Source organism: Opisthorchis viverrini, assembly GCF_000715545.1.
Source record: "Opisthorchis viverrini unplaced genomic scaffold opera_v5_94, whole genome shotgun sequence".
Classification (NCBI taxonomy): Eukaryota; Metazoa; Platyhelminthes; class Trematoda; order Opisthorchiida; family Opisthorchiidae; genus Opisthorchis; species Opisthorchis viverrini.
The window spans coordinates 1,538,356-1,559,509 of NW_008751751.1; the positions used below are offsets into that span (position 1 = coordinate 1,538,356).

At 43.6% G+C, this 21,154-nt stretch overlaps 2 protein-coding genes across 2 annotated transcripts in view; one reads left to right on the forward strand and one right to left on the reverse strand.

Annotated features, from left to right (window-relative positions):
* T265_13718 (hypothetical protein) overlaps positions 1–985 on the forward strand; it is a gene marked incomplete at both ends in the record, with an annotated part of 83,317 nt that extends 82,332 nt beyond the window's left edge. The window contains one exon of the mRNA XM_009170168.1: positions 706–985. Coding sequence (XP_009168432.1) covers positions 706–777 — 72 coding nt within the window. The remainder of the gene's footprint in view (positions 1–705) is intronic.
* Positions 986–1,177: 192 nt separating this feature from the next.
* On the reverse strand, positions 1,178–10,951 carry T265_05213 (hypothetical protein; the record flags this gene model as incomplete). Its single annotated transcript, XM_009170157.1, has 3 exons — positions 1,178–1,366; positions 1,876–2,070; positions 10,823–10,951. The coding sequence occupies 3 exons, from the start codon at positions 10,949–10,951 to the stop codon at positions 1,178–1,180; spliced, it is 513 nt and encodes a 170-aa protein (XP_009168421.1).
* Between the last annotated feature and the right edge of the window lie 10,203 nt (positions 10,952–21,154).

The window sequence follows — 21,154 nt, forward strand, 5'->3', positions numbered from 1 at the left end:
TTGCAGGCAATAAAAGATATGAATATGCATTTCCCACACAGTGACTATATCTCTACAGAGCATGCCAGTTTTTGCATCCAAATTTCGGGGAAATTCCAAAGTGAACAATGTCGCGGAGTTGGCAAACAAAACGGGTCTGAAAACTTTGTGCGCTGCTACTGACATCAACAAACGAACGCGCACTTCCTATTCCAAAAGCCCATAAAATCTATACAAGGACAGTCGATTGGACAACCTGTTGATTTCCACAACCAGAGGTAGCTCACTAATTAAGACCGGCATCTAGACTGCCCCCCATCTAGGTTACGGCAACCCAACTGTATCTCAACCCTTATGCTTCCTTCGGGTGGCAAGCAGCTGTGAAATTAAAGGATGTTGCAGTTAAACGATTATTATTTTTTGTATTATAATCGGAATGTTCTGTACTCACTGGTCCACCCGATTACTAATCAGCGGACCCAAGGATTAATCAGGGGTATCTCACTTAAACTGAAGCACGTTTCACTTTTGTTCACAAAGGGGGAGCTTTTAGCATACTGGACCCATTATCCCATTTTTGCTTACGTTTAACAAGTCATTGAATCTAAAACAAAATGTTTTCTCTCAAGTTTTTCAATCAAATTTATCATTCTACAGTTTTGTCTTCCTTTTTCACCCAATAAAATCTGTTTTCACCAGATACTACTGTAAATCCCCCTTTTACAGGATTGCCTTGCGGCTCTGAAACAACAGTTCTCTCGATTGGATGTCGACTTCGATGATTGGAAGGCCAAATAATACCCAGTGACCTCTTGCCCAACAGTTCACCGGATCTTTTTATTCAGCACTTATTTTCCACTCTCTCCATCACACCCTTCAACCTCATTCAGTCCCGCTTGGTTTTATTTTTTAAGCCAGATCATCACTGTTAATGGTCTTTTGCTTCCCATGAAACAGAACTTTCGTGCTGTTACGGACGTTTTAATGTAAATATACTACCATAGGCTTTCAAGATATGCTTACGTTCAACACAGTTCTGAGGAAACGGAGTACTTACCCGCTTTTTGACTTCGGTATGTGTGTTCACCTCGGGAAGTATAGTTTTCCCTACCCCAAGAGCCGTTAGTTCCGCGCCTAGTATAACCTAGGATTCTCGTTGCTTTTTATTGAGATCACTGGCATCTTAGTGTCAATGTTTTTAGGTTATAGCAAAAATTATGAACCCGTGAAGATTCTCCCATTGACGGACCATTAAAATTGAGCGGCGAATGAGATTTCCCGCTTCAGTTACCTCTTCCATATTGCCACTTGGCTTTTCATCATAAGGTTCCTCCTTACGGAATGAAGGCCAAAGTTGGAAGTTGAGGATCCCTCCAATACTTCCCATCTCTAAACACCAAGTATCACTTTCTAGTACTACACTGTATATCATCGTGTGAAGGACCAAGGCATAGTTTACAAATACGTTTCTTACTGAGTTCATCGCTGTACGCTCAAAATCACCTAGATATATGGGCATAGATCGCCCTCTCTTATGAGACAGCCCCACAAGTTAATTTTTTTGTTGTCATGGAAAGCACCTTTGATATCTAGGAAATTATGTTCAATGCAGTTCAAGTATTCATTGCAAGGTGAACACGTATCAGTTCGGCTCAGACGAGGCCGGATTGGTTGCCCGCTCACCGGAATAGGTCTGTGAAGAAGAAATATATCGATAGCATGGAAGCTGATGAGGCCGATAGTGTGGTGTCTGCTGCAATTGGGGAGTTGATCCTTCATAAAGCTAGAGACGGTGGTGCTGAAATTTTGGTGACAGCTATGCAGGAAGTTACTGTTAGAATGGAATAGTGGACTGCTTACTCAGAAATGTTGCTCTGTTGCTACTGGGCTATAAACTGGATGTCGGCCTCGTAGGTTGCTCTTGTCACGTTTGAGTCGACCAGCTGATGCTTTCATGTTTTCAGCTAGTAAGACAACACCTATGTTATGAGTTTTATGAGTTAGCTTACTCAGCTGGAAATCAAATGTCTTGCATGATGTCAGACTGAAGTCGGTTTGGGCGCAAGCGGAGACGGCAAACAAACATCTAAACTATTGAGATTACTGAATACACCTGCGAGTTTAGGACACGCAACCTAGTATTTATGGGGATCCGGTTGACCGAAGTTGATTCTGCAGAGGCACTGAGTTCGATCCCAACACCCACTTGTCAGAGCACCACTGTCTTAGAACCCTCGGACATGTTGAGGCTGTAGATATGTTTAGATCTAACGGACGGACGATGCTGATCAAGTGTTATGCTAAAGTCTTCTGCTTTCTGAAACTCAATAAACGTCAAGATTTAGAGCTTCCGGAGTTCATGAAGATCCACTCCGTTGGGCACTCGGTGGAGGTCAACTCACATTAAAGATGGCGTTCAATATGGTCTTTCCGCTGCTGTGGCTTACGGGCTGAAGGCTCGAGAACAGCCTCCGACGGGCTTCATATTGTATCTCTGAATAGCCCTATCCTGGTGCAGTCATTCTGCTGAGGCTCAGTATTGTACCAGAGTCTCGTTCGTATTGAAGGCCGTCAACAGCGGTTATCCTCTGGCGCAGAACCACAAGACCGAAAGGATATGAATTCTAAGGATCTGTATCTAATCAGAAAATTGTGTAGGAAACCCCAAGTGTGCATGGAATGAAGAGTTCCGACGGACGGCTCGATCGATCAACACAAACAGGACAATTACTGGCTTGTCGTTTGAGCCATCGGGAGAACCAATTACAAGGCTCAAGCTTGAGTACATTTGTCTGTGCACAAGTGATAATTGGCATGCGCTGGTGGAGTAGTAACAGCGTCAGTTCAAACCCTGGCACGGTCAGTGAGCTCCAATACGAGCGAACTCGAGTCTGATACTTAATGTTCGCTCACTGTAATAATTGCTCCGGGACAGGAGAAAGACTGCCCAAAGAAGGGTGATATGAATCCTACCCTCCCATCATCGCAACCCGGAGTTTGGCCATAGGTAGAACGTGACTAGCAAAGTTTGGGTTAACATGAAAAATGGAAAGGGGATGAGGACCAAAAATATTCTTGTGTAATCTAGATTGCAAGTGTGTTACGTTCAGTGAGTAATTCGATCTACACTCCTGTGAGGTGACAGTGTGGGTGTTTTGGCATCGAACAAATATGTAGTGTTAGACGTGTGAGTAGAATGCATCTCGGTTACTCAAACCCAGAGCATTTAAATGTGGTAAGCAACAGAAGGAAGGCGGGACCTGCCAATACTCTGGGATCTGATAACCAAAATCCAGTCCCTACGCTCTTGGTATGTAGGCCAATTATCTGGGGTGCTCAACTTGACCATCGCGTTTTGGAATCAAAGTTTAATTATCCCTAAACAGACAACCAACGGTCTATCAAGCCTTCCTCAACTTATTGATGACTGGGTGGGATTTAGTGAAACTAATGTGACTCATTTTGCTGGAGATGTTGCTCGATGATAATGTGGAGATAATTTCGAGTCTGATTACTTTCAGCAGTCACTCCCAACCATAATGCAGCATCATGGGACCGTGTAGAACGACCTTAACCGAGCTGATTTATTTCCGAACTGAAAATCTGAGACCAACACTCTTGCTTGTGTGGTTCACGATCAGCGTCTTATGAGGATGTAGGTCGAGTGGGCCAGGAAGAAGGGAGATGAACAAACGACGAGACAGACCAGCTAGGCGCTGTTACAACCGATATTCTTCATCTGGGACTCCGGTTAAGATGCTCAGTACTGTGCTAACCAGTGCATTATCGTCACACAAGTGGTGAATGTCACAATGTTGGGAACCGTAAGGCGAGGTTCAAACTGACGAATGTGGGGTGTAACTGAGCACAGGAAATCACATATGTGAGGAAAGAATTAGAATCGAAGTGCAAACCTTCTGAGGGCTTCTACACTACTCTTTTCCGACCCCGTAAACAATGTCATCAAGACGCACTGTCTCCACTTGCATGACACTGAGCAGCGGTATCACATTAATAGGTTATCGTCAGTATAGCTGGTAAATTTCGTGTTTCATGCGCTTGCTGGTTTTTTGGTAGTAAGAGGTGAATGACAAACACCGACCCACTCAATATGACCAACGGCGAGCCGATAGCCCAATCTGATTTGGACGCATTCTTGTTAGTCTTCTTTGACCTGAGAATAATCTGGTAAACAGTGTCATCCATTTCAGCCTGACAGAACGGAGTTTTCGCTCGTCGGTCCTCTGAAGTGCTCTGAATCCTGAACTGTCGAACGTACAACCCATTTTTAAAACTATGGGAATTCCCATCATAATTTAGTTCTTAGTGGGTGAATTGGTGCGACTTTTGATTAGGAGAAGATGGCGAGTGACATCCGAAAAACAATTCAGAATTTACAGTGGTATTAATGTAAGGGAATGGTTTAAAAGCCGAAAGTGGAAAATGGGCGTCATAAACCGGTAGAATCATTTCATTTACCGTCCTGGAGGCGAGTTTTTCAATGTACTCTGGCACTTCACTTTAAATCCTTTACAGATCACTGTACTATGGCTTCAGTGGGTTCTCTGTTTGGATGCTGGATTATACTTCTTCAGTTCTCCTTCAAGGAGCTCGCTACGGTTGTGGGGTTACAGCTGTTTCAATCTTGTTAGATCATCACTGCGTTTTGGTCAGTTCAACGTTGCGGAGTGGTGCAAGCCATTTAGCTGACTTGTTCTACGACCACACATCCCGCTGTCTGTCTATACCGGTTGTCTAAAGGTATGTGGCGGCTGGTTATTGCTCATTAGGAATTTTTGACTTATTCAGTAAGCTGGGAATAGTCCAAACCTGAACGAGAGCGCATGAGACCTGAATTGGCAGTGCCCCATCATACTCATTCAGAAAATACGCAGACCGTTAGCCATTCTGAATAGTGAAATAATGGGGAATTGTGTTTGTGTTAATGATCAGGTTAAAATCCCTGTAAATGGACAAGATTCATGGATTTAGTATAAATTTAACGCCTGTCTAGAACAAATTACTTGTGATCTTGGGGCACACTGGAAATCCGAATAAGGAAGTACAGGGATCTGCCAAGATGCTCGCAAGTGCGGAATGCTGACCCTTCATAGACACTGTGGACGCTCTTATTTTGCTCGATCAGAAAAAAGAGAAACCGTCGAGTAACACGATAATGCTTTTTATCGCCACCTTTAAAGGACGAGTAAATGGGGAGCTGGAGGATGCCGTGATGGAACAACTACTTGAATATTGATTAACAGCAGTTGGCGGCTGAATCTACTCGCAGTTGGTTGGCTTCAGTTATGGACGGTCGGTTAGTCTGACAAATCCGTAGGTGCGTAGCAAGAGAAGTGTGACCTAAGCCTACTGTGAGCTTCTGACCGGTACTGCTAAATATGCAATCTTTTTTGCAGAACACTGGAAGGAAGCGAGTTTTCTTGTATTTAATCACTCTTCTGTTTCGCCGGACGTTCACTGTTTGCTTATTTCCACATTTACAGAACATGCCTTCAGATGGGCGCAAACAGCTACTTACGACGTCACGTAAAACCGCGCATCCTCTTAGTTTGTTATTCCGTTCACATCTGTTGGGGCACGTGCCAAGTCATTTTGGTGATTCGGTGATAACTAGAAACAAATCACGTGAGACAGATTTGAAACGGACACATTCCAGTCTAAGGACGTACGGTGTAGAATGTGCGTGATCCGTGTCAGGTATATTTTGTCTGAGTTCTGTGAGTCACTCCGGAGGCGATTGTGTTTGATGTAACTTTGAATTCTATCAAAATTTTACCGGACAAAAAGAGGATGGTCCTCCACAAATTGTGTAATCTTTCAGGATCACCTGTTAGATCGCTTATTTTAATGTTGAGGGCACTTCAAGAAGTCACACTCAGCTTGTCCTTTCCAGCTGGCTTTGTAAGTCATTGTTATACTTGTCGAATTGAGTGCAACATAAGTTTGAAGAAAACCCGGGAAATGATGAACACGAAGAATGGCGAAACTGGTCGTGGGCTGTCGACGAGTAATCAGCAAGCTTATGGGTGATTTCTTCCATGAAAGTGTACTGCGGTATCTGGAATATCGTGTCAAATGAAACCTGAGACGTCATTTGTATAGCGCATTCAGTTAAATAATGTCATAAACGAGGGATTCAGTTGGGATTCATGTGAGACCTACCTGCGACATGTAAGTGTTTGGGCATGTGAAAGATAGCAGCCTCCGAGTGCTCCACATGGATGGTTACCTAGTACAAGCAGGCACGATTCATATTCGAGAATTTTTCGGTGTAGATTTCGGCCCGTAAGTGAAGCTAACCTATGCTGAAAGGCCGAGAAGCACTGTATAGCTGTTTCAGCCTTATTGGGAACGGTCAGCAGCGCGCGCCTTGCGGAACTCCACGTTGTCTCGAATCCTCGACCTTCCGCCTATCAGTCTGAAATCGTAGCCGTTTGGCGACGAGCGGATGATCAGCAGTGTGAATAACTCACACTTGTACGCGAGTTACTCGAACTACTGATCAGCCGGTCGTGGCTAAACGGCTGAGTTCAAACTTATAGGTGGGAGGTCAAGGGTTCGAGGCCCTGTGGAGTTTCGTGTGATGCGTACTTCTGATTGTTCCCAATACGGATGAAACAACCGTGTAGTGCTTCTTGGCCTTTCAAAATAGATTAGATTTACTTACAGGACGAAATCTACACCAACAAAAGATACTACATACCTAACCGTGTACAAAATCTAAAGCATAAATTTTGTGTGTGAGGACCGAATGGCGTTCAACAGATACACATGGAATGTATGGTGGGCCGCCAACTGTTCAGTCCGCGTCTTAAAAACATTAAAATATAGGCAAAGATGGTTCTTCCTGGGATCCACTGGTGGCATTCTACATGCTGTTATTCAAACAAGTGTACTGTCTTCGCCAGTGCTCTTAGTAGTATTCGTATGTCAGAGGTGTTTTCGGCAGTTGAGTGAAACAAGCCTCTTAGTGCTTATTTTTCGTGAGATAAGACGACAAGTTGTGGGCATGTAGTATTTGGTAATAAACTGGGCGGACTTAGACAGAAATGCATCGTACATTCATGTACAAAATGGGTTTCTGATATTAGTTATATATACCATATATGTACTCAACCTGCCAAGTCATGGTCATCCATAGCATCCAAGGGATGGTCGTAATTCCTACTGAGATTGGAGTGTGTTTCTCCAGGCCAGAGAGATATTACCTCAATGCAACGATTTCGTTGTGGGGCACAACAACAGACTCAAACAGACGAAGTCTCAACAGCATTTTTCAGTTGTGTCGAAAAGTCAAAAAATGTCTGTTCATCTCCTTCTAGTGTCAGAGTCAGATTCGTGAGGGCCCTTAGCAATATATCTGTCTTTCTTAACATACATTCCATCTAGCTTAATGAGTTAAGTCGCTCAGCCACCCGGGGGATTTTTATCATAAACAACGGTTTCGTTTTCACTTGGAAAGGCTTTCCTGTGCCCCCAGATCAAGGACCTCATTTCATCAACTTTTCTTGTGTCAGTACAAGGTTATTGTAGTAAACCATGTGTGTAATGTTGAGGCCATTACGTCTAATATTTATTTATACAACAAACGAACTCCAATTTCTAGTCAAGTTTTTTCCATTTAGTCGTTAAAATATCTTGTCGCCAATGATACATATCATGGATATCTTTAAACCAGCTCGTTTTACTTGGATATCGGCCGTAATTTTGAAGAGCCCTTCGTCAAACTGAAAATTCGCACCATTCACTAAAAATTTCTTCGTCTTTCTTTCTTGAACAACAAAGGGGTGTTCTGACCAGGATCCTCTCCCATGTTTTGCGTAAATCTTGGCTGGAACAAAGAAACAATTAATTTCAAATTTTCTATCGATCAGCGTAGCCCGAAAGTGGATCTTTCTTGTTATCACTTGTCCAAATACTGGGGCCCATATTTGTAACAACGGTCACGTGGTTTGTGCTTTTTGGAACGGGAACGGTGTCAGAGTTATTCTGCGAAAATGGCCAAGACAATGCATCAGAATTATCTTATCTTTGTTGTCTTTTTCGATCATCGCCATACACACTGGTGCTCTGATAATATGAGGAGGTTCTAGAACATTCCAAATCATTTTATGAGGAAAAACCGCCGAACACTGTGTAGCAGTCCCATCCTGATTGGAAATCATCGGCGGTGCGCATCTCGCATCCACAGAGAATTCGAACTCGGAACCTTCATGCTAACAGTTGATATTAGATCGTTTTGATACGAACAGCNTTTGACTACGAACAGCTAATCAGCAGGAAGATTAACTGGCACTCATACGGGATGACCACCATTCACCCTTCATTTAAGGGATTCACATGACGAATTAATTCATCGAATAACTCCTCCAATAACAGCTTCTCACATGGTTTGGTCGTCGTACCAATTATTCTTCCTTCTGGCTTACTTAAGGTTTACTGAAAATGTAAGGGGATTTGGAAATTCTTCAATAGAACTTTTGCCCTGTATGTGTAGTCAGGCACCATAAAGCTGTCTTATCCTAATTAAGGATTCTCAGCAGTACGCACCTCACACGACAAGTGCGTCTTTCGTCTGAGAAGTCGTTATTCGATGAGACATTCAAGGGATGATCACGTGGTGTGAATTCCTAATTGCAGCACCGGGAGCTATATTTTTTCTAAATGTGATTTAATCACACTACTGATAGGCTGCTCCTGAGCCAGCGGTCGATTTTTCAACTGCTAGTCAAGCGGCTGCGAGTTCGAATAGCCTTGGAGACACAGACCTGTAGATAATTTAAGTGATAGGAAGCAACCGGTATTTTACCCGTCTTTGAGTTTCGCGAAGTTTTTACTGTGCGTGAAGCACAACATGTACAAACGTATACCACCGTTTCATTGGCACACATCGTTTGGCAAGAAAACAGCTTCCATCACAACCACTACATTCATATGTGTGCTACATTTATGAGGTTACCTGTTTTTTCGAAAACGGGATTGACTGACAGAACAGTGGGTTGAGTTACCACAGAGCAGAAAGTGTCTGAATCTATGGAGCACGGTCTCTATCACACGGTGTGAATCTTTCAAAAATTCTATAGCAATGCTATCTGCTTGTGCGACACTTTTATTCCCAAAAACGAGCGATTTACCTCATCTTTGGACATGGCATGAAAGACGCAGTTGAGCTTTGGAAGACTTAGTTTGATAACGGGACAATGAGGGTAGTGTGGCACGATTATTGTGGATGCTGTTATCTCATCGCAGATACTTCTTTGTCACGACAAAAAAGGGCCGATTGCTTCAATAAAGTGTGCAGAAGTTGTTGCTGCCAATTCTCACTTATTTGAAGTCTGCTGTGACGAAGAGAAACTAACTCTTCAGGTACTTTACTCATTGTTAATAAAGGCATGAAAACACTTGGGTATGTCTGGATGCTTCCATTTTCGTCCGCACTTATTTCTTGACCAAAGCCAATGCGTCGTAATTGTTGACCTCAAAAGACAGAAGACATCAAAGTGAACATGGTCAAGAAATAAAACCGATTTCGAGTTAAGGCAGCGTTCACTATCTGTGCTGCAACGATCCGCTTCTGTCGTCTTATACTTGGGGATATTTATAGGTTGTTTACGGAGATTGATTGCTAAGTAATAAAACATTGAGACAAACTGGATAAAATGTCGCCCTACGAAAAGTTTGTGACATATATTGAGCGAAGCGTCTTTGCCTCAGGAATTAGTTAGTACGGGACGGCTAAAATTCGCTAGACTCTCCCTTATCAGTTACACCCTCTGTCTGACTCGGAAGGTGTGCGCAGTCTCCGGAAGCTGAGATAATCAGCCCCTGGCCGGCACAACAATGTGACCGAATGTTTGCTTTTAAGCCCATGTGCATGACGAAATTGCTGGAGTTTGCGGGCTTTGAGCACTCATCCCACACTACTTAGTTCAGAACAAAAGGAATTTTATTGAATATCTTCGCAACGGAAACTCGAGGTAGTCTGTGTGCTGTACATTGTGAACATAATGCACGTGAGCTTCAAAGTTAAGTGCTGTCTTTGATGATGATAATGATGATGTTGATGATGATGCTTGTATTTTACATTGTTTTCGCAAACTTTTGTATGAAATGGGAAAGACGTCACTTTCCTCGCGTGACGAATGCGGACATTTTTTATAGGTGCTTTGCTCATGATAAGAGAACATCTCTATCTATTGGGGCCTTTCGGCGGAAGAAGCCATGTAATGGCGTTTTCATACGACAAACCTCTGGGAACTTTTCTTTCCCTCTTGGATGTCCTCAGACGTCCTTGAACGGTAAACAATGGTTGTTGTGCACAACCACCAACCCATGGGTACGCAACGCTGCACTCCCTACCAACGCACCGATGATGTCACCTCGACTGGTGATGAAACGTTTACAATCAAAATGCCCAGCTAGGCGAAAAAACCAACGACCATATGCTATGGTGAGATTTCATGTTTTAGACTGAGCAACGGCTAATGAATGTTCACTTCTAGAAAGGTATAACGAACTCTGCGTAGTCCACTATTCCTGAATAGTGGTGATACCTAAAACCTTTAGAATAGAAGCTTCATTTTATACCTTTGAGATGAAGAAGGCTGATTAGTAGTGTGGTCATTTACACTTAAACAGGGAAATAAATCTCTCATCTTCTTGAGGGCATAATAATTTCAGAGATTGGCTAACTAATCACATTTCACTTCCTTCTGCCATCTTTCAGTAGAAGGATGCTTCGGGGGAGGGGGTTCAATGTGCGCTTTTGACGTGTAGCACTGAGTCAGGCATTGTTGAAACTCGTCCCCTCTGCGGCACTCACTTGCAGTAAGCGCCTCGTTGGCCGACTTGGGGACTTGTCATCATCACCATTATCATCATCATTGGCAGCAAAATCACTGCCATACAACCAAGTGAACTTATTTGTAAGAGTGGAGTGGGATACTGCCATGGCTCCAAGACGTAGACAGAAAGACGACTAGAGTCGTTAACCTAAGCTTTTGTTTCAAAAGCCTGAACGCAAGGCAGCGATAGTTCACGCAAGACCCTTAGAACCCTTAGTCACCACACTTATTCCAACCCACAACCTGGAGGACCAGGAAATTGTGTTTGTCAGACCTCTAACCATTGACCAACTTGATGTAGGAGGCTTTGCTGTTGTCACACGTACACTCTCCAGTATAACTCAAAAGGTTATGAAGGTTCACAAACCGCGGTAAGTTCCACTCCCTTTGTGACGAAAGCACGAGTCAAACATATCTCCGGATCTGACGAATTCGACTTTAATCGAGAACCTTTGTGTCTTAGTTTCATGACTTACCATACTGTTTTTTTTCTCAACTTGCAACATAGCGCTAAACCGTGATACTAGCTTACGAAACAGCCCACTTTTTGAAGGCTAAACTGAGTGCTCGCTATTTCAATACCAAGTAAACTCTATTACTTAGCAAAATACACTCATTTGTAAACAATTCTGAGTTTGCGTGAGACTCAGCTGGAACCCAGTTGAATCTCTCGTTTATGATGTTTTTAAGCAACTGAATGTGCTGAACCAAACCGCCTCATGTTTTATGTGGTACGATGCTCGAGATATCGCGATACATATGTATAGGCAGTACATCATCCTAATACTCATTTCGGATACATATGTAAGTATGTTACAGGGAAAGCTGGTTGGTTACAGTATATGTTTTCCGCCAAACATTCTACGCATATATAAACGCTGCTCACTTGTTTTTGATGTTTTATGTCAGACAGCTCAGAGATACCCTTCGCAATGCTGGTTTGTTTTTGCACGACAGAAAAATCAACAGTTCACCCTAGCATTTTGCAAGAAAGTCCTCAATTTTTCTACTGAAACAACGGTTTTTCTGGGACCAACTACGTCTGCACTGGTTAATACATATTCACCGAATATATCACGATTCTCTGCTTTCGGATGAAAATGAACTGATAATCTGTGCAGCTTGAGACTGCGCCAAAAAAAACTGTTCGATTCACAGATCCAAGGCATGCGAAAACTAGGAAGCAGCGTCCGTTCAATACGCCTGCCTGTACTTTCGAGACATAAACTGACTGTTTGAGCTAGTATCCGCAAAAGACCACATCAGTTACTAGTGTTTTTGCGTTTGGGTACTTACGCGATGGAAAAAGCATTGGAGATTTGAATAAAGTGGGAACCAGAGTGACAACTCTATCAGCAAAGTGATTGACATTTTCAAGTTCATATTGAAAGGATCACCACCATTCCTAGTGATGTGAGTCCAATTTCATGCAGGTTAATGGGCTTATTTGGCGAATTACTAACACTTACGCGGCCAAAAAGCTTTAAAGCTGACTGTCTTTTAGTAGCCTAAAAAGCAACATAACATAAAGGACATAAGCCTCTATTCCGTTAGATATTCCACCGCAAGATGGACGTTGTCACTCGATACCAACGGAGCCCAGCCTGGAAAACAAAAACGAGCCCTCGTGCTTCGAGTTTATGAGTAAAGTCATCCTATACTCTGCGAAGAATATGAAAAAACAGAGAGATTTCCACTCCAGGTAAAAACATATCCATATTTGTGGAAGCCTGTATTCTACCATTCCATGGAAACAAAAGCTAGAAAAATTCGCCCAGTAAAAGCCAAACTCAAACCACGCTCAAAGGTTGACAGCGGCCACCTGCTTATATTCAGTACGATGAAACAATTTTTGAAACCGGTAGTCAGAAACGCATGCCTTTTTATCTGCGGCTGCGCGCTAGGGAAGACTCCCACAACCAAGTGGGTCAGACCATTAAGTCATTGATCCCCAGAAGGGTCCCCCTGTTTTTACGCCGGCCAGACTCTTGAGTCCGAAGATTAAGTTGGGCCTCCGGAGCAGGACCCCAACGTCTCGCCTTGTATGTAAGTCGAAGTTTCGATATAAGGTACTTGGAACAAACCCACCTTTTCCAGTGCAAACGAGAATAGGCACCTGACCACGCAGCATGGGAAAATCGGCTGGTTTCCCTAATTTATCAGCTCGAATCCTTATTACTACTCATGCCATACAGTCTCGCATGTTTGAAACTCTTGACCCACCATCGATTCCTAGCTATCCATCATAAAATACAGATTAAATATGCACTAGTAAAACAAAGGAATCTGTAAAAGCACCTGCCCATACCGTTTATCAGAGAGGTCAATAGATTTATTCTCTACAAAACATGTACACAGAACCGTGTTATGAACACAACCCAGTTTACTCTCCAGGTACCAGGTTATCCATAAGCGGCCTCCCTTGGTTTCAATGGTGTGCGTACTGCGTTGAGTGCAAGAGCTGGAGACGTTCTCCTTTACTGAATTCCTATGAAGAAGTGACTTCATGCAGTCAGACCGGTCGGGTGTGTGGGTATCACTGTTCTGCTTGACGATTTAAATGCACAGTTGACAATAGTCTGTAAGCAGGAGAGCCGTCTCGGCGGAAGATTCCATGTAAATGTTCCCAGGACCGACAACAACGACTGTTGCCTGCATCTCCATCCTGAGAGCCATCAGGGTGTACTAACAGAACCACAAAATTGCAGCAAAAGCTTGAGCACCGCATCAACTGGCGCTCTCCAAATCATAACCAATCGACTACTCAACTTGACTACATAGGAGTTGTGACGGCTCCTCTCTGCTTATTCAACTGTTCGACCAGTTCCCTTAGTCCGACCTGCACAAGCGTACTTACAATTTCCTATCCATTTTGTTTGATGCTATCTTAAGCATCATGTATCAGGCTTAAGAATTTCACCCACATCAGGTCAAGTTGTTTTTGTTTATGCAACTGTCAAGCCGGAATGGCCGTATGTGTTTTTACGCTGTGCAATATAAACACACCTTCAACTCGTCGCAGCACACGCCCGCACACAAGCCAGGAAACAACCAAACTCTGCAGGTTCACCGACAGTAACAGAACACATGTAGCAGCTAGACTGCAGAGAATAAACCTCCCGCGTATGGGGCCTCACCCAGCAAGTTTTGCTCAAAAATGATAAGTCCCCTTAGGACGTGTTTTATTTTGGAATTGTATTCATAATATACAAGGTGCGTCTAGCAACTACAAACTGTTGTATTGCACAGTATAAACTGTTATTAGTGCACGGCACCTGCAGATTCTTAATGTGACCATTCATAACCAAGGCACTAATACGGTTAACTGTAGCTGGATACCTTGTGTACAGGACCGTGTCCCCTTTTGGAACATGTACAGAGCTAGATGATGCCCTTGTTCGTTGCAGCTCGTTCCCCATTCACCTGTTTGTTATTCACCGTCCGCAAGATGTTTTCAAAAATTCTCTTAGGAGTAGTTCTTCACACAACTACCGAACCAGAAATAAAGCGGCCTCTTGATTCAAAACTGGTTTGATATCCGAAACACTCCGTTTGGTGTCTAAATGCGTGCATCTCAACACAAAGTCATGGCTAAACTCAAGTTGGATATCTGAAACAAGAACTTTTCCTGATTGATTCGAAGCGATCCCACCATGTCGACAGTACATTTCAGAAAGATCGTTGAAACGATGCTCAGGCCATGGTTTCAGGCCAATAAGGATGTGTTTAGAGGATGTTAATGGATTGTAGGGGCCACAAGCGAATGGACGCCGAACCTTTATCTGCTTTATCTGTTGCTATGGCAACCACCAGTTAACAAAGTTCTTATAAAGGAGGATGGCTCAAAACTCTATTTCAATTCCGGCCGCCTGCCTCGGTGCGCGGAACACTTCGAAGAACAATTTAACTGACCCAAGGTAACCAAGGTAGTGGTCAGTGCACCATCAGTTCCTCATCTGGACGTGAGTGGCTCCTTCTAGACAGAAGATGAGGTAAAAAAGGAATCAAACTTTTGAAGCTCAACGAAGTACCCAGTTGCAATTGTCTTCCCCTTGTCCTGTTTGAGGATAACAGAAAAGGACTCTTTCATTGTCTGACAAAACTCATATAGAGGATTTGGAAGGAATTGTTAGAATAATGGGAGATATCAACTGTCTTCCCCTTCTCCTGTTTGAGGATAACGGAAAAGGACTCTTTCATTGCCTGACAAAACTCATACAGAGGATTTGGAAGGAATTGTTAGAAGGATGGGAGATATCAAGGGTAGTGAAAACTTAGCAAGCTTTCACCTGGATTGTGGATTCACTGACCACAACTTTAATTTCCGACAACTTCAACACCTCCACACATCCAGTTGGTCAACAACCTTCGGCTTCTTCGATCTGAAAACAACGCACGACTCATCCAATCATGCTGCTTTTGGACGGTATAACTCTTTCGAAAGTGCTTCGGACACCTTCAGCACACCTGTTAAATCCCTGTACACCGTGTGCGCATGAAGTTCTGAGAAAATTTTCCTGAGTCCGCCACCAAAAGCTTTACAGTCGGAGCTGCCCCTCGTCATCAGTCTTTTCACACTCGTAGTGTAAATAACTTTCGAAGAAATTTACGACACGCATTCCACACATGGTATCGATCTTTTCCCATGAGAAGGCCTTAACACCTGGAATATGCGGCTGATATCGCGCTGCTTAGTTCAGATTCCACGCAGACGCAAGATATGCTGTTAACCTAAATAATATTACCACGGAATTTAGTATGCACACACCTTCACTGTGGGGTTGCAAGGCCGGATGAGCACACCACTAGAGCATCAGCACTACTGAGATCGAGATGGCTCAGTGGTTAGGGCGCGAACTTACTGACCGGAAGGCTCATAGTTTGAACCCAACCTCTGCATCTCGACTGCTTCTCCCCAGGCTTGGGAATTAGAAAGTATCTCGACCATCGTGCTTCCTTCATGCTTTCATCAGAGATTGTGGATAGGTTTGCTTATGGAGGTGTTTACCTCATGTCAGATGGCAGCATAGCTGAAGGACCGAATCCCACAATCCCTAAAGCCTGTTCTACTTCCATTCAACTCAGGCACCTCTGAGATCCACGTGACACTAGTCTATTGGTGTGAAGTCTGAACACTGCTTTCTGGATACAGAACAAGAATTCTTGTGTCTGATCATCCCTCAAAACATTGCCCGTGTATAATATGGAAGTGGGATTAGCCAAGTGGTGTGTGGCGAATCGTATTCGCTAACGAATCAGCTGCTTGTCAAAGTTAAGGATTGATTCAACAATATGCATGCTATACCAGTTGATGGATTGTTTAGCCGTGGTCTGAGTACTGAAACAGGTTTCCACTGGAAGATGGGAAAAACGGACAAAGAACCAATCAATGGCTGTATGTACTCAGTGAGATGTTGTCATACGAACGGGGACGCCGTTGCAGCTACTTTCTTGTTGTTGGTCAAATTGCTTTGACCATATATGTTTGAATGACCACCAAAATTAACACGAAAACATTTGAAAAACCCCACAATGACCGTTGACAACTATCCATAGTGCAAGAAGTAGAACTTTTTCCATCAGAACCTAAACATAACCAGTTGGGATGAAATTTGTGAGAGCATCTTCATCGGTTGGTAACCATATCTAGGCTATAAGGTGCTCAACTCTTGGCGTTACAGAAATTTTACTGCTGTGTCCGTGCCAGAGTAGTTGAGCCTACTGCGATTCTGTTGAACATTCGAATCGAAACTGAGTATCTGTTTTCTGGGGGTGACAGCCTAGATACAAATAGTATTATAACGAGCATACTCTTAGAGGAAACAATGGGGAAGGGATGATCAGCTGAAAGGCACATTTTAGCATGACAGTTAATATGTTGGCATCGTCAAGCATTTTGCGTATTCTCCACGTTGGAATACGACAGCTGCTGAGAGGGAGTTACTTCCAGCTTCACTCATAAATCTGATAACTGCATCATTCTAATGTAGAGAGTATAACCTGCTCGCATAGTAATCTGGAAGCGACTCACCGACACCGCAGGAATTGTTACTATAATTTCTATACTGTTTACAAAGTCGTCAATTCTGTGACCTCAACTAAAAACTAGCAAATAAAGCTCCCGTTCTGCTTTTATCGGTATGATCTCTTTATGGTGGGCACACAATCCACTTCAGAGTTTTTGACAGTAGAGCGGATTGAGTTTTCGTACCCCTGTATACATATTAGTGAAACACCAAATTTGTAATTATCTTAAATATCACACGAATGAACCTTGTGTAGCAACAAAAGTGCACTGGCCAGTGGTGACGAAGCGTGTGCAAATCAACTGCCAAGCTCGGAGAACCCACCTGATCAAGTACCAATCATCGCATCCGAGCTACCAATGAAAGGAAGAAGGCCTTCGCTGCGGAGTTATTCATTCGGAAATGCCAACTGACCGGTTACAGACCACTGAACAAGTAAGCAAAACTCTAATCTGCATCTTAGTTACAAAAACTGGACACAGATCTTCTCCAGAACGAGTCTTCCTAGAGATTCATTGCCTCCACTCATTCGTCGGTCAAATCCAAGCAAATGTTACAAAGTGGCCCCACGAATTCCGCAACAGAATTCCCTTTTTCAATCGACGCAAAGCGAAATTCTACGAACAACACATACTACTCGCGTGCCTCCCGGTCAGTAGTATCATTGTTACACCAATATTCCAACACATTACCGAACAGCGACGTTTCAAAAATCTCGGCCTTCGATATCTACCAATTCAACAGGTGAGGTTGTACCAGACAGCAGAATTTCGTACGGGTGGCAAATCCTGACCAGCTGCCCAACAAACCCACCCTCTTCCCACCACTGACTCATTCATTCTCACATGGCGTAAACTGCGTATTGTTTAAAACCGAAAACTCACCAGCCCAAGAGAACAGCCTTGCTGAAATCTGTGAAACATACATCGCAGTTTTGCTCGATTCCAATTGTCAAATGCCTTATGCATTAAGATAGAGTTCGTAGCTTAGGTTTGTCAGTTGTTGGTTGATTTGGTCCCTGAGTTCCCCATTCTGATGCAAATGTTTCGTCACCAAACTAAAAGGGGCCATCAGTGCGTAGTTGCGGAACGGAACAAAGCGATGCGCAGGTGGTTTTCGTTAAGTTATGGTGTATATGCTCCTGAACACAGTAAACTTCGATTATGTTTGGTTGCTCAGGTGGGTACTCCTGCTGGTCGGATTTTTCACTCATTATGGTTAACCAATGCCTACATAACCTTTGACCTTGGTCTTTGACTTAATCTCTGGTTCGTACCCCGTGACCCTTATCGGTCTAGACCAGAAGTTGGGTTCTTCGTTTGTTCCGTTTGTCTGTCTCGGTCTAGTCTAGGCCATCTGACTCAGTGATCCAGCTCGTATAGTAGCATTGATTGGATCTAGCTCGACAAGTAGGCTGACTGAGTTTGTCATGGAGCACCACACTTGCGGAAATTTCGTTTCGTAGAACGTACACGAATAAATGATCGAGACAGCTCAGTAGTGGTGAGGGTAAGGTAGCGCCTTTTTACTCGGCTTACTCTCCAAGATTAGCAGAACTAGAAGCCAAGTAAAAAAGACAACTTCGAGGGGCATGAACGGCTATGCCGTAACATGTGCTCCATGTGACGAGCGCGCCCATCAAGACACCAGACACATGTGCGTTATGATTGAAAAACAGCACCTACTTTCGGAGGTTCTACTCTTGTTAAGAGTAGCAAAAAACAATTGACTTTAACTTCTGAAGTTCGAATTAACCAACATTCAGAAGAGCAAACAATCCACACCAGAAATCCATATAATTGGAAAGCATAACTGTGAGCAACCACAGTACGCTGGCCGCCAAGCATTGAAAACGATGGCTCGTGTAACCAAGTGATGCATAAACCCCAAACTACTCGCCATAGCTATACAAGGTTTTCCCCCATCACTTGATTGACAATAACATAGCGAGATTTTTCCAGCTTGGTACTGGGCACTGGGAAACGGAGCCACAAAACCGAACGGCATGAAAGGAAGCGATATGAACTATAGCTCGACAGTTCAACGACCACCAGAGAGTTGAGGAATGCAAAACGTACTTGAAGCTGTTGAATCTACAGATCGAACAGCCTTAATCTACAGCAGTCAAGTTTGTCTTGGTCGGACCAGAGGACAGAGTTATCTGTTGGCAAAGGATCGGCGGATGAAATACACGAGACCTACCTGAGCGCTGTGAGGCCATCAGACGACTAAGCATGCGAGGATGTTAGGAATGACTTCCCGTGACAATCAGCATACAGACCAAGACCTGTCAAAACACCTTGGCACACTGAGCTAGAACTGAATTTCAATTATCATCATCGTTGTGGACGGAATCATGCCGAATCACAACGATATGTAAGGTTGTTCCCATCTGTGTCTGACTGTGTTCCTTGATCCCATCAATATCCCGAAATGTTCAGCCTACAACGAGTTTAGAGTTGACTCCTGTGGCTATCGCTGTATAAACTAAAAAGTAGTGGTTAGCGTTGGTTGGCCATACTTAGATTGGGGCATATCGTGGGTGGTACTGGCTACTAGAAGACCATTTATACATGCACCGAGTAACAACCGTTTGGTTATATCCACCGGGAAGACCTACGAGAACCGTAAGCGATAACCCACTGATGGAATGTGGTTAAGTTCGAAGGTTAAACGTTGTTCACTGTTATCTCCAATTTATTTTACGTACAGTTTGTTTGTTTTAAGATGTGAATTAATGCATCCTACTTATGTCTACTGTATCCATCTGCAAAAGACCCCCTTTAACACTACGGACATTTCGGAGTGTTAAGTCTATAGCAATACCAGAGTGGGCTAATCATTGTGCAGGGCAAGTAGAATGATGGCTAGCGCTACTAACCATAAGGCGTGTCCATGATGCGTCTCCTGAGTAGTGCGAGTCATCAGATGACCGTTTGCGTGCACTGTGATACTTAATTGTTGAGTTTCACTTATTTGAATTGACAATTATAGCAATCAGCTGGAGCTGCTGATGGCTTTTGAACTGTTCTCTCCTGTTTGCCTTCCGAACCTATTAGCTTGAGATTACACCGGGTACAGAGAGACCTGGTGGGTGCACATGTGGCTCAGCGCAAACCGTACGTATCGAGTGCTCATCGGTGGGTCCACCCGGAAACCGATGCCAGCATAACGGAGTAGGCCTTTGTGTAATATAATAGCGCAGCATTTCTTCCAAATAAATGTATGTTCAGAGGTGTGTTCCGGGTGTGAGGAGCGTGGTGCACAATAGGATCGTCGCCGACACACTAGAGAGAAGGAAAGTCAAATCCAAGCAAATGTTACAAAGTGGCCCCACGAATTCCGCAACAGAATTCCCTTTTTCAATCGACGCAAAGCGAAATTCTACGAACAACACATACTACTCGCGTGCCTCCCGGTCAGTAGTATCATTGTTACACCAATATTCCAACACATTACCGAACAGCGATGTTTCAAAAATCTCGGCCTTCGATATCTACCAATTCAACAGGTGAGGTTGTACCAGACAGCAGAATTTCGTACGGGTGGCAAATCCTGACCAGCTGCCCAACAAACCCACCCTCTTCCCACCACTGACTCATTCATTCTCACATGGCGTAAACTGCGTATTGTTTAAAACCGAAAACTCACCAGCCCAAGAGAACAGCCTTGCTGAAATCTGTGAAACATACATCGCAGTTTTGCTCGATTCCAATTGTCAAATGCCTTATGCATCAAGATACAGAGTTCGTAGCTTAGGTTTGTCAGTTGTTGGTTGATTTGGTCCCTGAGTTCCCCATTCTGATGCAAATGTTTCGTCACCAAACTAAAAGGGGCCATCAGTGCGTAGTTGCGGAACGGAACAAAGCGATGCGCAGGTGGTTTTCGTTAAGTTATGGTGTATATGCTCCTGAACACAGTAAACTTCGATTATGTTTGGTTGCTCAGGTGGGTACTCCTGCTGGTCGGATTTTTCACTCATTATGGTTAACCAATGCCTACATAACCTTTGACCTTGGTCTTTGACTTAATCTCTGGTTCGTACCCCGTGACCCTTATCGGTCTAGACCAGAAGTTGGGTTCTTCGTTTGTTCCGTTTGTCTGTCTCGGTCTAGTCTAGGCCATCTGACTCAGTGATCCAGCTCGTATAGTAGCATTGATTGGATCTAGCTCGACAAGTAGGCTGACTGAGTTTGTCATGGAGCACCACACTTGCGGAAATTTCGTTTCGTAGAACGTACACGAATAAATGATCGAGACAGCTCAGTAGTGGTGAGGGTAAGG